The sequence below is a fragment of the Triticum dicoccoides genome, chromosome 2A (genome assembly GCF_002162155.2).
Source record: "Triticum dicoccoides isolate Atlit2015 ecotype Zavitan chromosome 2A, WEW_v2.0, whole genome shotgun sequence".
Classification (NCBI taxonomy): Eukaryota; Viridiplantae; Streptophyta; class Magnoliopsida; order Poales; family Poaceae; genus Triticum; species Triticum dicoccoides.
Genome location: NC_041382.1, coordinates 570,937,547 through 570,953,931, shown reverse-complemented (window position 1 = coordinate 570,953,931; position 16,385 = coordinate 570,937,547). Strand labels below are relative to the sequence as shown.

General features: G+C 50.1%; 1 protein-coding gene across 1 annotated transcript in view; it reads left to right on the top strand.

The window, feature by feature from the left end:
- Window positions 1-15,399: 15,399 nt before the first annotated feature.
- LOC119355446 (probable amino acid permease 7) overlaps window positions 15,400-16,385 on the top strand; it is a 9,805-nt gene continuing 8,819 nt past the window's right edge. Inside the window, exons 1-2 of the mRNA XM_037622251.1 lie at window positions 15,400-15,786; window positions 15,915-16,151. Coding sequence (XP_037478148.1) covers window positions 15,699-15,786; window positions 15,915-16,151 — 325 coding nt within the window. The 5' untranslated portion in view covers window positions 15,400-15,698. The remainder of the gene's footprint in view (window positions 15,787-15,914; window positions 16,152-16,385) is intronic.

The window sequence follows — 16,385 nt, the reverse complement described above, 5'->3', positions numbered from 1 at the left end:
GGCGTTGAGGTCGGGGAGGGGGGCGGGGGCGGCGTCCGGGGCGGCATTGAGGTCGGGGTCGGGGGCGGCGTTGACGTCAGGGGCGGGGCCGACGTTGAATCTGGGGTCAGGGGCGGCGTGGGGAGAGCACGCGGCAGCTGAGGGGCGGCGGTGGCGGCGAGAGTGGAGTTGATTTGGGGGATGAAGTGGCCGTGGGGAAGGATGAACTGCGTGGTTAAGTCAGAAGTACCAGTAGCGCATTCCAGAAAGGGCGCTACTGCTACGTTAGCTACAGCGTGTTCTGGAATACACACTGCAGCTATTGCGATTTTCTGCAGAACCCGCTACTGCTATTCCTTTCTCCTTTTTCCCTTTTTTCTTTTATTTTTCTTTACATTTTATTTTTTCCCTTTCTCCTTTTTCTATTTCTTTCATTTTCATTTACTTTTCTACTTGTTTTTCACTTTATTTTATTTCCGTTAGCAGCAGCGCTTTACATGTAAGCGTGCTGGAGCTAAGGAGATTAGCAGTAGCGCTGGGCCATTATACGCGCTACTGCTAGGTTGGGCTAGCCATGTGCGCCCAGTTCAAACATAGCAGCAGCGCTTTTCGCTAGTACGCGCTCCTGCTAAACTTATAGCAGTAGCACGGTTTATTTACGCGCGCTGCTACTAAGTAGCAGCAGCGCTTGATTTTGTACAGCGCTACTGGTAAAATTCTGTGTATAGGCTTTTCCCTAGTAGTGAATCTACATATTTGGTCGCCAAGCTTGCCTTCCACGCCAAGGAGAGTCCCATCCGGACACGGGTGCAGTCTTCGGTCTTCCTATCTTCACAGCCCATTAGTCCGGCCCATGGCTAACAGGCCGGACGCCCGAGGACCCCTTAGTCCAGGACTCCCTCAGTAGCCCCTGAACCTGGCTTCAATGTAAACATATCCGGCGCGTAGATCTGTCTTCGGCATTGCAAGGTGGGTTCCTCCCTCCGAACTCCAAGATAGTCTTCGGACATATTTGAACGTGTCCGGACTTGTAACACAACACCACACACAACCATAGAGAGAATATAATATTCCACGAGTCCAATCCGCTGACAAATTTTTTACAACATGACATCACGTCTGCCCGGTCACTATATCGAACCGTTTTGTCTGCCATCCCGTGTTTTGAGATGCGATTTCCATTGGCACGTCTTGTCAAAGCAGAGATCGTGTCCCCTTATTGCGGGATCCTCATCAATACGAGTGTGGGTAACCCAACCATGCTGTTTATACAGCCTTGGGAGTAGGCGAATTTCAAGGCGAGTGAGGAGGCGTTCAATATTTACTGCCTTTATAATGAGATAAGAATCCCTTTTCTTCACCCACGCCTTCTCTCTTCCTCTGCCCTTCCACTCTTGAGCTCTAGCGCCCAAGTTCTCATCTGTTTCCCACTCGAGCAAGCACCCAACCATGTCTAGATCCGGAGGTCAAGGCAAGTGGATGGCCTCCTCCGTCAAGGAGGAGGACGTCGCCGAGCTTCGGGTGGCCGGGTATCTGGCGAAGGGAATCGCCCACCGCCTTCCAGCCGAGGCACAAATCGTTCCCACGCCGAAGCCCAACAAGAGGGTAGTATTCATCCCTCATTTCCTTCGTGGGTTAAGGTTTCCACTCCACCCCTTCATTCGCGGGTTGATATCCTACTATGGGATAGACTTCCACGACCTATCCCCGAACTTCTTTCTCAATATCTCGGTGTTCATCATTGTGTGTGAATCCTTCCTCCGAAACCAACCCCACTTCGGGCTGTGGCTCAAAATCTTCAATGTGAAGCCTAAGGTGGTGGATGGCCAGCACGCGGAGTGCGGAGGCGCCATGGTGAGTAAGCTGGCCAACATCTCCTAGCCAAAAGGCACTTTCGTGGAGTCTGTCAAGGAATGACAGAAACAATGGTTCTACATTACAGAACCCCGCGATGCCACCTGGCCCGCGGTTGCCAGATTCAACTCCGGAGCTCCCATGCGACTCACCTCCTGGGTTGAGAAGAGCCCGAACTGGTGTTCGTCAGACGAGCTGACAGTGCTGCAAATGCGCATTCAAAGCATGGTGGACAAGGATGTCAAACTTGTCGATGTAATCCAGGTGATGCTAGTTCACCGAATTCTCCCCTGCCAAAGCCGAAGTCACTCTCTATGGGAGTTTAACCCGATGAAGCACCAAACCCTAGAGAGGCTATTCGAAACAACCCATGAAGATGCCTGGAAGTTGCTCTTCAAGGGCAACGAGACATCGCCGGCCACAACCTCGGACCGCGGGTACAGCGTTAATCGCTCCGCCAGCAAGGTAAATCTTTACTGCATCCTTTACTTGCTTGTTGCAAGGATGATATCTAAGCTTTTATTATCATGGCTTCTTCAGGAGTGGATGGAAAAGGCGAAGTGGATCCAATGTCCAACTCTGCTGCCTCAAGAACCAGTCATCCCGCGTCTAGCGAAGATGCTGGTGCCGACGCCCTATAAGGCACAGGAGAAGAAGGCCACAGGGAAGACCAAGGGGGTCCGGAGTGGCCCCCGCCACAAGGGCGCTTCGGACGCGACGTCCGAAGATAAGACCCGCTCCTCCGCCGTCGAAGACGACGACGATGAGGAGGAGGAGAACAACCCTCCCCCTGATGAGGGAAGGAAGAAGAGGGCGGCTTCCATGAATCTGGAGGCGGAGACATCCAAGAAAGGGAAGAGCTCCCTTGCGGATAACTCCGCATGGGACGTCGATAGTAGTCCGGAGAGACGCCCCCGCACTAAGCCTCGGGCCGCATCGTAAGTGCTAAAACCCATATCCGCCCATAAACCAAGTCTTTCCTCTTTGTTGTATTAATATAATTAGTTATGCTATTGCAGTCCGGCCCACGACAACTCCCGACGATCCTCATCACGAGGTTCGCTGGACTCAAAGGCGATGGCCAACGATTCACCGCACGCCGCTCACTCCCCCAAGGCCAAGGACGATATGGGGGTGCTGTCCCGAAGGACTGTTCCAGGTGGGGGAGAGGCTCGGGAGGTGCCAAAAGGCGAAACCCCCACCGCTGGACACCAGGGGGAGTCAATCCCCATGGAGACTGGTGGGGAGGGCCGTATTCAGTTCGGCCCTCAGCCGGACTCGATTCGGAGACTGATGCGGCTCCGAAATCCAGCACGCAACCTCCTTTGAAAGAAGGGGGGATGCCTGTTCCGCCGGTGACCCCTGTCCAACCAGGGGCACCGGATAATCTGCTGGAAGAGCTGCGATGCGCTTCCATTGTGGATGAGCACCGTGTCCTTATGGGCGCGGTAATTGAAAGGGTTCAGTCCACCAAGAGCGGACTAACCAAAGCCTGCTGCAGCCTGCTGACAGGTTTTGAGGTAAGTGGCACAAAAAGGAGAAAATCCCAATATAGACAATAGCCCCTGAGACACCGTCCGGTGTTCGGAAAGAAAAAATTGGACATAGGATCAATCTACTATTGCAGGAAACTAACTAAATTTGTCTGAAATGTATGCACATGCATCGCTGTTGGCCGCAGCCATCGGAGACTTCTGTATGCACAGGCGTCGCTATTTCGGCCTCATGAAGAAGCTGGTGGATGCCTGTCCGTGGCTAGACGTCATCAAGCAGTCCGTCTGCATCGAGGGCGCGTCTGGCCTTCTCCTATTGCAAGGTCTGGTGGGCGAAGCTGGACGCTGTCAAGTTAGCGACCAAGGGGCCGCTGGAGGGCAAGGAGCACCGCACACCCGAGCGATACTTGGGCGATGTCTTGGAGGGGTCCCGCATTGTTGCGGATCATTGTGTGAAAGACACTATCTTTGAATGAATGTATTCAAGCTCCCTCTACCTTGTATGATAAAACAAAGTGATTACACAATATAATGCTTGTTATGTTTTTAAATTTTTACTTCCTGTGCGGCCGTGTTGTATGAAATCTGAGGGTTAACCAGTCGTCGACTTCTGCGCCCACGTAGGTAGTACGGGGGTGTTCGGATGGAATCTAAACAATCTTGATCCAATTAGATGGTCCTTGAAGGAGTTGTTTAGCGCAACGAATCAGGCAACCAGACTATGCGGCTGTAACACCCTCACTTAGCCATAGGAGTTCGACAATAAAAACATGGGCGCAGCCCCTAGTATCCAAACTAGAGTGTTATAAGCGTATGATCGGGAAGTACCAATCCTTCACGTAATGTGAAATAAATCTCCAATGATTTGTAACCTCCGAACAGCTGACCGGCTCTCGCCGCATCATGACGATCAGTTTTCGGCTTTCTCTACTAAGGTGCTCTTTTGGGTAAACCAAGGCACAATCGCAGTAGTTCTCCCTTTACTACCTTAGCCGATAGAGCGGAACGTAAGGTAGCACAGGAGCCGGGCAACCCAACTATTGACCAAAGACATGATTCGGAGTCAATGCATATAATGCTAAATTTGGGGTGCCGAACTATACTTATAAAAAGTGTTCGGACTTTTGTTGCCATAGTGTGGGGTGCCATGAAGCCCCTGGAAAACATCAAAAGTACCAAAGTGTATGGGTGCTACCTGATAGGGTTATCCACAGGGGAGCTCAGAGAAAAAAGAGAAAGAAAACAGAAAAGGTGCAAAGGTAAAAAAGCTGGGGTCCTAAAGCTCCAGCCGCAAACTGTTCTCATTGTAATTTAATTAGTACGTCAAGGCGCATTGATACAGGTAGTGCGATAAGCAACAGGCTATTTGTCATGCCGAAACCAAGGGAGAGATGCATGTGGGTCCTGAAAAACAGGTAGAGTTATCGTTAACGAAATCACCTAAAAAGTCCCCCACATGTCTGCGTTTCTCGCTGTCTTGGTGTGTTTATCCTTCAAGAGGACCAATGACCACACCACCAGATGGGGCCTGTGGGATTGAGACCTGAAAATGAAACAAGTAAAAGTGAAAGTATGTGTGTATCCGATGTCGGTTGAACTGTACTATGGACCACAAGCTAGCTATGCCTCCGTCGATGCCCATGGGATTTTGAGTACGTAGTTATGTACGCGCAACACGAATGACACCACTTGATCGGGACTAAGATGAAGGCCGGATTGCTAGTAGAGCTCCTGATGAGCCGAGCTCTCCTGCTGCAGAGTAGTTTGGACCCTCTTAACGGTGTCCGTGGGCTCGACAGCCGAATTAAGGTTCTGCTTGAGAAGGCCGCTCTGTACTTCTGCTACTAAGGCAGCTGTGTGCTCTTCTGTACGGAGGGAGCGTTCCATACTTCCATTGACGGTTATGACGCCGCGTGGACCAGGCATCTTGAGCTTGAGATAAGCATAGTGTGGTACTACGTTGAATCGAGCAAACGCAGTTCGTCCGAGCAGTGTGTGATAGTCGATGCGGAAGGGGACGATATCGAAGATTAACTCCTCGCTTCGGAAGTTGTCCGGAGATTCGAAGAGAACCTCTAGTGTGATTGAGCACGTACAGCGGGCCTCTACGCCTAGTATGACTCCTTTGAAGGTAGTCCTGGTGGGCTTGATCTGTGATGGGTTAATGCCCATTTTCACGCTGTATCCTGATAGAGCAGATTGAGGCTGCTACCTTCGTCCATAAGGACGCGAGTTAGGTGGAACCCGTCAATTATTGGGTCTAGGACCAGTGCGGCTGAGCCACCGTGACGGATACTGGTTGGATGATCCCGGTGATCAAAAGTGATCGGGCATGACGACCATGGATTAAATTTTGGGGCGACTAGCTCTATCACGTAGACGTCCCTGAGAGCACGCTTGCGCTCCCTCTTGGGGATGTGGGTAGCGTATATCATATTCACCATTTTGACCTGAGGGGGAAACTTCTTCTGTCCCCCTGTGTTCGGTTGCCGGGGCTCTTCGTCATCGTCCTCACTTTGCAATCCCTTTTCCCTGTTCTCGGCGTTTAATTTGTCGGCCTGTTTAAAAACCTGGCAATATCTATTTGTATGATTGGGTGGTTTGTCCGGGGTGCCATGAATCTGGCACGGACGATCAAGTATGCGGTCCAAGCTGGATGGGCCTGAATTGTTCTTTTGGAACGGCTTCTTCTACTGACCGGACTTAGAGCCATTGAATCCGGCATTGACCGTCGTATCCTCGATGTTGTCACTATTGTTTCGACGCTTGTATCTTTTGCGTCGAGGCTTGTCTTTGTTATTTTTAACTTCAGGGGTGCCGGCGTCGCTTGCATTGTTTTTGCTATGGGCCAACCAACTGTCCTTGCCTGCACAAAAGCGGGTCATGAGTGCCGTGAGGGCCGTCATGGATTGTGGCTTTTCTTGGCCGAGGTGGCGGGCGAGCCATTCATCGCGGATGCTGTGTTTGAAGGCTGCTAGGGCTTCCGCATCCGGACAATCAACAATTTGGTTCTTTTTAGTTAAGAACCTAGTCCCGAAGTTCCTGGAGGACTCTTCGGGCTATTGAACTATATGGCTTAAGTCACCAGCGTCCGGAGGTCGAACATATGTACCTTGGAAGTTATCGAGGAAGGGCTCTTCCAAGTACTCCCAGCTGCCAATAGAATTTTTAGGCAGATTGTTGAGCCAATGCCGAGCTGGCCCCTTGAGTTTTAAATGGAGGTATTTGATGGCGTGGAGGTCATTGCCGCGGGCCATATGAATGTGGAGAATGAAGTCTTCGATCCACACCGCGGGGTCCGTGGTTCCATCGTATGATTCTATATTCACCGGTTCGAACCCTTCTGGGAATTCATGATCCATGACCTCATCAGTGAAGCAATGAGGGTGTGCGGCACCTCTATATCGGGCCGTATCGCGACGTAGCTCTGATGGAGTCTGTCTACGGTTTTCAGCCCGCGCATGACTAAGTTTGTCACGTCCGAATAGGTGGTCGGCGTCGCGTGTCGAGGCACGTCCTCGCGATCCGTAGATTGATCTGGTATGTCCTGCTTTATTGTTCAGGTTTTGTCGGAGGTCATATGTATGGCTGTGGGCTAATTTACCTCTACCTGTGCGATGAAGCGGGGCGGGCTGGCGTTCGGCGTGAGTTGCCATTTTGTTCTGACCACATGGTGGTCGGTCAGCCGCATTGTACAATGGTGGTATGTATTCCGGCGCCTCCTCGTCAAATTGAGGTAGAAATTTGCGCTTTGGGTAGCGTTTGGTTGGGCGCTTGAGGCCGTATTCTTCGGCTGCTAGGACATCGGTCCAATTATCATTGAGCAGATCTTGGTCAGCTTGAAGCTGCTGTTGCTTCCTTTTCAGGCTCCTTGCAGTGACTATTAGATGGCGTTTGAAGCGCTCCTGCTCAAGAGGTTCCTCAGGCACGATGAAATCGTCGGTGCCAAGGCTCACCTCATCCTCGGAGAGCGGAAGATAACTTCCGTCCTTTGAGTCTTCGTGCATGCCCTGTTTACCAGGGCTAACCTGCCCATCTTCCCGTTCAACATGTTCATTAGCAGTTTCAACGGGGTCTTCATTGTCTTCGGCCCCTTCTGGAGTGTTATCTTCTCCTGTGCCGGTGTTGTTGTCTTTACTGCGGCGTGACTTAGAGCGGCGCCGCTGACACCGGCGCTTGAATTGTATTTCGGAAGGTTTATCCTCAGCTGGATCTTCCTTGTCATCACCGTTGTTCTCCTTTGGTGCATCCACCATGTATACATCATACGAGGAAGTGGCCATCCAACATCCGGTAAACGGCGGGTTCTGGGCCTCTTCTTCTCCGGCATCATCGTCCATACCGTCGATGTCCTCGGAGTCGTAATCAAGAGTGTCGGTCAAATCCTCGACCGTGGCTATGAAGTGGGTGGCGGGTGGGAAGCAAAATTCTCCACCGTCAGCCCCTAGTTTGGACCGATATAGTTCGGCTGTGAGTCCTCTGTCAAGGACAGGATTTTAAATGAGTTTAGCATGTCACCCAAAGGCGAGTGCTGGAAGATGTCTGCGATGCTGAATTCGAAGATCGATAGACGATCAAGTTCGGCGTCTACGGGCTCACATGGTTCGGAACTTACGGCCGGAGACGAGTCTGGAGTTTCGGTGGCACAGGAATCGTGTGAGATCAAGTCTATGTGCGGCTCCAACGCCAGGGAATTTGTGGCCTCTGTGGCGGGGTTGAGCTTCCCGGCCTTGGATGGCGCACTCTACTCCGGATCTAGGGCCAGAGCGGTTACGGGACCTGTCTCCTGGATGCAGTCCGATCACAGATTTAGGTCATGTCTCTCGGGGTGACCAGGAGTGGTAGCCGCGGTCTCGAATCCGGCGAAGATCAAGTCTCCACGGATTTCCGCAACATAGTTCAAGCTCCCAAATCTGACCTGGTGGCCAGGGGCGTAGCTTTCGATCTGCTACAGATGGCCAAACGAATTGGCCCGTAGTGTGAAGCCGCTGAACACAAAGATTTCTCCCGGGAGGAAAGTTTCTCCTTGGACAGCGTCATTATTAACGGTTGAAGGGGACATCAAACCTTTTGGCGACAACATAGTGGAACTCTCAATGAAAGCACCAATGTCGGTGTAAAAACCGGCGGATCTCGGGTAGGGGGTCCCGAACTGTGCGTCTAAGGTCAATGGTAACAAGAGACAGGGGACACGATGTTTTACCCAGGTTCGTGCCCTTTCTATGGAGGTAATACCCTACGTCCTGCTTGATTGATGTTGATGAATATGAGTATTACCCTAGAGGTCTAGCTTGTATGGTTATGATAATGCATCTATCCTCCGGACTAAGTCATCCGGTTTATATAGACACCGGGAGGATCTAGGGTTACACAAGGTCGGTTACAAAGAAAGGAATCTACATATTTGGTCGCCAAGCTTGCCTTCCACGCCAAGGAGAGTCCCGTCTGGACACGGGTGTGATACGTCTCCAATGTATCTATAATTTTTGATTGCTCCATGCTATATTATCTACTGTTTTAGACATTATTGGGCTTTATTATCCACTTTTATATTATTTTTGGGACTAACCTATTAACCGGAGGCCCAGCACAGAATTGCTGTTTTTTTGCCTGGTTTAGGGTTTCGAAGAAAAGGAATATCAAACGGAGTCCAAACGGAATGAAACCTTCGGGAACGTGATTTTCTCAACGAACAAGACCCGGGAGACTTGGACCCTACGTCAAGAAAGGAAACAGGAGGCCACAAGGTAGGGGGGCACGCCCACCCCCACCAGGCGCGCCCTCCACCCTCGTGGGCCCCCTGTTGCTCCACCGATGTACTCCTTCCTCCTATATATATATCCACGTACCCCCAAACGATCAGATACGGAGCCAAAACCCTAATTCCACCGTCGTAACTTTCTGTATCCACGAATCCCATCTTGGGGCCTGTTCCGGAGCTCCGCCGAAGGGGACATCGATCACAAAGGGCTTCTACATCAACACCATAGCCCCTCCGATGAAGTGTGAGTAGTTTACCTCAGACCTACGGGTCCATAGTTAGTAGCTAGATGGCTTCTTCTCTCTTTTTGGATCTCAACACAATGTTCTCCCCCTCTCTTGTGGAGAACTATTCGATGTAATCTTCTTTTTGCGGTGTGTTTATTGAGACCGATGAATTGTGGGTTTATGATCAAGTCTATCTATGACTAATATTTGAATCTTCTCTGAATTCTTTTATGTATGATTGGTTATCTTTGCAAGTCTCTTCGAATTATCAGTTTGATTTGGCCTACTAGATTGATATTTCTTGCAATGGGAGAAGTGCTTAGCTTTGGGTTCAATCTTGCGGTGTCCTTCCCCGGTGACAGTAAGGGCAGCAAGGCACGTATTGTATTGTTGCCATCGAGGATAACAAGATGGGGTTTTCTTCATATTGCATGAGTCTATCCCTCTACATCATGTCATCTTGCTTAAGGCGTTACTCTGTTTTTAACTTAATACTGTAGGTGCATGCTGGATAGCGGTCGATGAGTGGAGTAATAGTAGTAGATGCAGGTAGGAGTCAGTCTACTTGTCTCGGACGTGATGCCTATATACATGATCATACCTAGATATTCTCATAACTATGCTCAATTCTGTCAATTGCTCAACAGTAATTTGTTCACCCACCGTAGAATACTTATGCTCTCGAGAGAAGTCAGTAGTGAAACCTATGGCCCCCGGGTCTATCTTTATCATATTGATCTCCTACTACTTAGTTATTTCCTTTGCTATTTACTTTGCCTTTCTTTTACTTTGCATCTTTATCAAAAAATACCAAAAATATTATCTTATCATATCTCACTCTCGTAAGTGGCCTTATAGGGATTGACAACCCCTATTTGCGTTGGTTGCGAGGATTTATTTGTTTTGTGCAGGTACGAGGGACTCACGCGTAGCCTCCTACTGGATTGATACCTTGGTTCTCAAAAACTGAGGGAAAGACTTACGCTACTTTGCTGCATCATCCCTTCCTCTTCAGGGAAAACCAACGCAGTGCTCAAGAGGTAGCAGGGTGCAGTCTTCGGTCTTCGTATCTTCACAGCCCATCATTCCGGCCCATGGCTAACAGGCCGGACGCCCGAGGACCCCATAGTCCAGGACTCCCTCAACGGGGAAACGAGAGTCCGCGGGGCTGGCCGGGGCAAAGGCCTCCTGGCCATGCTTGCTCGATGCAGACTTCGAGAGTTCAGAGCTAGAGTCCGGGGCGAGTCCGGCCTTTCAATGATAGGGGGAACCCGATCTGATTCTGAGTTTGCCGAGGACACAATCGCCTCCAGATCTATGATAGTGAGATTTGTAGCAGAGAGTCCGGTGGGCTCCAAACTCCCATCTTCAGACCTGGCAGTTTGCTCCAGATCTAAGGCCAGAGCAGTGATCGGGGCCGCGAACCCTTCGAAGATCAAGTCTCCCCGGATATCAGCGACATAATCTAGGTTCCCGAAAATGATCTGATGACCGGGGGCGTAGTTGTCGATTTGTTCGAGGTGGCTAATCGAGTTGGCACGCAGAGCGAGGCCACCGAACACAAAAAATTTGACCTGGGAGGAAAGTTTCCCCTGAAACGGCATTGTTATTGATGATCGAACGATCCATCGAACCTTTTGTCGATGGCACAGTGGAACTCTCAATGAAAGCACCAATGTCGGTGTCAAAACCGGCCGATCTCGGGTAGGGGGTCCCGAACTGTGCATCTGAGGATCGAAGATAACAGGAGATAAGAGGGACACGATGTTTACCCAGGTTCAGGCCCTCTTAATGGAGGTAAAACTCTACGTCCTGCTTGATTGTATTTGATGAGTATAGGGGTTAGAAGAGTTGATCTACCTCGAGATCGTAATGGCTAAACCCTAGATGCCTAGCCTATATGAATTCTGATAGCCTCTACGGACTAACCCCTCCGGTTTATATAGACACCGGAGGGGCCTAGGGTTGTACAGAGTCGGTTTACAGAGAAAGGAAACTACACATCCGGATGTTTAAGCTTGTCATCCACGTAGAGGAGAGTCCCATCCGGACACGGGGGAAAATCTTCTACCTTATGTCTTCATGGCCCATCAGTCTGGCTCACAGCACACGTGCCGGACTCTCGAGGACCCCTTAGTCTAGGACTCCCTCAGCGTGTTGGGTAAGCCGGAGGAGAGAATCCCACCGCCGATGTTCCGGGTTGTGCGGCGAGCTTCATGTTGTTGTTTCTTCAAAAGAAAGTTGGGATCCAGATGAGCTAAAGGGTGAGAAAACCTTACTTTCCGGCTCGATTGTTGAACTTTCTGTCTTGGCAAATGTTCTGAGCCGGAGGAGAGAATAATTACCTCTTCATCGTCTGCACAGCTGGCCTCCGCATCATCCTGATAGTGATCATTATCAATAAGATGTACAAGAAATGAGCGAAGGGAGTCAAATTTTACCTCCGACTCATCATTGTCATCCAAGTCAAATAACTCAGAGGGGTTGGTCTTCTTCTTGGCAGGCTTTTTAGGAGCCTTATTCTTTGTTTGGGTCTTTTTCGCCGGTTTATCTTGAAGTTTCTTATTCCAGAAAGAAGAGTCGGCCTGCAACAATCAAATGGCTAAGAAAATAATTCAACGGAAGATGACTAAAGTTGGAAATCGTTTAAATACTTACAGCTGGCGGTTTGTTGATTACACAGAAAGGATTTAACCATGTTTTGCTGCAATCTGCCAAGCTCTCGTTCAGCAGGGTTTTGGTCATGTCATTGATGTCTTCATCAGTTAGCACTATATGGCAGTGTCGTTGGGGATCTTTGGCATCTCTAGTGTACTCGCACATTAAACCGGATCAGCGGCTTAAGGGCAGAATTCTCCATGCGACCCAACATCGGACTAGATCGATTCTAGTCAAGCCGTTAGCCATTAAGGCTCTGATCTTTGAAAAGACAAGCATATATTTGGCCCATTCTTCTATGCTGATCCATTCTGGCAAAGGGTGCCTGTTGCTAAGCCGGTTCTCACGATAACCTGGCAGAGGATTCTCTCCTTCTGGAGAAGTATCTTGGCAGTAAAATCAAGTTTGGTTCCAGTCCTTGGGATGACTGGGCAGTTTGGCGCCTGGGAAGGTGGCTTCTTTCTACCTCTGAAGCGAAATGCCACCTAACTCTAGGCTGAGCCCGTCTGTGAACTCAGTCTGCCGGTTTAAATAGTAAAATTCCCTGAATAGTTCTATAGTGGGCTCCTGTTGTAGGTACTCCTCGCAGAACACTTCAAAGTTGCAAATGTTTGAGATGGAATTGGGCCCAATATCTTGAGGGTAGAGCTTGAAAAAGTGCAGCACATCACGGAAGATTTTTGAGCCGGGAGGAGTAAAACCTCAGAGCAGATGATCAGTAAAGGCAATTACTTCATCTTCCTTGGGCTCAGGAGGGGTTTCTATGCCTGGGACCCTCCAATGGATGACATCTTTGTTGGCTAAGACGCCCGTTTGAACACATTCGTTCAATGTTTCCTCGAGGACCCAGGAAACGACCCAGTTGCATGAGGTGACGGTCTTCGCTTTAGACATTTTTTACTACAAAGGAAAATATTGTCGGGTTAAGGATTCTGATGCTAAGTCGGCTAGTCATCAAAAAGTAAGTGCTACCAAGAATGACATAGCTAAACCGGAAGACAGTACCGGGTTATGCGTGTGAAGAACATATCTTGCCGGCTTAACAAGGGGACTAATGCTATATGGCGGGTTGTGGTTTATTATATGAACCACCCACACGTTTTCAGTGGAGTGGATCTATGAGTGATTTTTGCTAAGTCATGGACAAACAGATTTCACGAATTGGTGCTAAAATTTTGGATTTATAGAGGTTCAGAAAAAGGAAATAAATTCTAGACCTGAAGTGAAGGCGGTGGAATAACTCATATGTTCAGATGGATCTTATACAGAAAAAACATCTACTGCGATTGGAAAAGGGATGTTAAGCTACTACCGCGCGTCTTCAATATCATGTTCAGATTCAACTACGTGATCTAAATAAGGAAAAGAAGAACAGAGAAGAACTCCGACGAACTGGGCAAACCCTAATGGAGATCTGCTACATGGGAGGAGGAGTACTTACTGATGCAGTTGAACAGCGAAAGTGCGCCGCAGTGCTCTAATCCGTTCAGGTTGATGCAGCGGCCGCAGTCGAGGCAGTTGACGAAGGCCGACGGCGGCGGAGCTTGGGAGCATAGGAACGTTGCGAGGAGGAAGGCGAAGACGAGGGGCAAGGGTGAAAAAGTGAAAAGGACCCCTGTCCCTATTTATAAGGAGATGGATAAATGGCATGCGCAGGAATCGAGGAGGCTGAAAAAATGATTATGTGGCTACGTGGACGCCTCGATTTTCGGGAGATCTATTAAAGATAAAGATATGTTGAGATGTTCTGGGCTTCGTGTGAAGTTAATGTGAGATGGTGTCATGGCGGTTAACATAATTCTGAGATGTGACGTCAAGGCGGGTTATAATGAATTGGAAAGGGATTAGCGATGGAAAATTCTGTTAAGTCAAGTACCGAAGATTGATGTGAACAAGTTCAAATCAACCTGGGGCCTAGTGTTGGGGATATAACTACTGGGTATGACCTGCCCAGGGAGGGCAGGTCATTTCACTGGCGGCTTAAAATAACGAGGCCCAAGAAGAGATGAAGATGGCGGTTCATAGAGCAAACTTATTGAAGGCCCAAGACCCGGGGACGACTTGAGGCCCATGGATGTGAGCCGCCATATGTTTAACTTGTACTGTAAGGCAAGCTTAGTTAGTTATCGAGCCGTACACAGTGTGTATGAGCCGGCCGGAACTCTGTAAGCCACCGGGCATCAACCTGTATATAAAGGGGTGACCCGACGGCGGGTTAACTCAAGAAACAATTGAACGAGAACTAGGTCAAGCGTATTCGCTCCATGGTAATCGAAACCCAAGCAATACAACCTAAAGCAGGAGTAGGCTTTTACCTCGTTGAGAGGGGCCTAACCTGGGTAAACTCTCTGTGTCCTTTTACCCGTTTAACCCCTTCAACCTAACCTAGTTGCGATGGCTCCAGACCTAAGTCCTTTTGCTAGGGCATCTGCCGTGTTAAGTCCACGACAGCCGCCATGCATAGCGAAGCTGTGCGCGGGCACGAAGGCGAGCAGTTGTGACGTTCATCGGTACGGGGTAGTGGCGCGTGGATCTGGCCGTCTCGGTGTGGGCAGAGTGGTCAAATCCCTATATCCGAGCCGATGCCAGCTCGAAGAGCGCCTCATGGAGAGAGGTTGCCTCCGGCCGCCGGATCCTTACCGAATTTCATCCTGGTCTTTAGGCTGAGAGGCTATTGCGGCTTAGTAAAGCCAGAGGACGAGGGGCTTCATCGGCTCTGGGTTTCATGCTCCACGTCGTCGGTGGTTTTCTACAGCAGTTTCGACGGCGGAAGACACTGGCGCTGAGCATCTTCGGCTTGTACGGAGAAGGCGATGGACCAACTCTGCTGCAGTTTGGTGGTGGCAGCCGCACTGTTTGTATCCTTTATGTATGTTTGTATTTGTACGAGTTCATGTACTGACTTCCTTGATGTATAAATACAAGTAGCGCGTATACCTACGGGTGTACGCTTTCAAAAAAAATGTCAATGTCTGCTTTTGTTTAATAAAATATGTCAGAAACGTCAGGAATATGGGATGTTTAAATGAAAATCATCGGACTTTCATGAAAATCATGCGGTTTGTTTAAATTCCATTTGAAAAGTGTCCGGACGATTTGAGGTACACGGTTGTATGTCCGCCCTCTTGTGGATACGTCCGAGCATGCATGCGGACGGATACCGTGTCCATTCTAGGAGAGCTAAGTCTAGTGTACTTCACAAAATGCCAAACAGTTTACCCCTGCCCAGGTAAATCTGGTTTGTTCGGGAGAGATCCAGAATACTCGATTGTTCGAAGAACAAAACATGCATGCTGCAATGATTGCACATAGTAACATTCTCAAAACCAAATTTGGTTTCCGCATACAATCTGTGGCCCCGAAAGATTCGCTGCAATTACGGAGTGCCGCGCTGTACCTCCGTGTGAATTGACCACAGCGCAATCAAGCGGCGCCAAGTAGCAGCACCTCACCACACCGGTGTGGAGGCCTACACGCGGCGAACACTCGAGGAGCCAGTCACAGCAGAGCCTCTCACGCATGCGATTCCCGTTAGTACAATAGGCCTCTTTCCTCGTCCTCTCGATCCACCGACGCATCAGTGCCTCCTCAAATAACAGCTGACCGATCGAGCCACCATTTGCCAAGAAGTTTTCCAATCAGTTCAGTGAGGCTCCGTGATACGATTCCCCATCCGTGCTCTCCGCTGGCCGGCCGGGAAGGGAAGGGAGCGGAATTCCTCCGACGATGGCGTTCGGCGAAGGGGGAGGCGACGCCACGGCCCCTCTCATCTCCTCCGACGGGCCGAAGCGCCATCTCAACATCGTCAGGAACGGTGAGCGCCCCGCCCGGACCGAACCTCATCCCCGTCGATCCATCCATCGATCGGTTTCTTTGGATCCTTGTCTCTCGTTGCGTTTGGTCGTCGATGTTTGCTGACCCCGCCATTGGATTGGAACGCAGGGAACGAATGGACGGCGTCGGCGCACGTGATCACGGCGGTGATCGGGTCCGGGGTGCTGTCGCTGGCGTGGAGCATGGCGCAGCTGGGGTGGGTGGCCGGGCCGGGCATGATGGTGGTGTTCGCCTCCGTGACGGCGCTGCAGTCCACCATCTTCGCCGACTGCTACCGGTCGCCGGACCCGGAGCACGGCCCGCACCGCAACCGCACCTACGCGCACGCCGTCGAGCGCAACTTAGGTACGCAATCCACGTCCCGCCCGTCCTTTTCCGTTTCTTGGCATCTTTTCTGTCCAACTGTTCCTAATCCAAATCTTCAGACAAGATGATATTATAGTTAATGAGCGTGTAGCTGTATCCGTTCACTGTTCGCCGCGATTGAGTGACAGTCTGACAGAGACAACATAGCCACACATTGGGCATCAAGTTGTTAAACAAAGATACAGTATCTTTTTTTAGCGTATTAAACAAAGC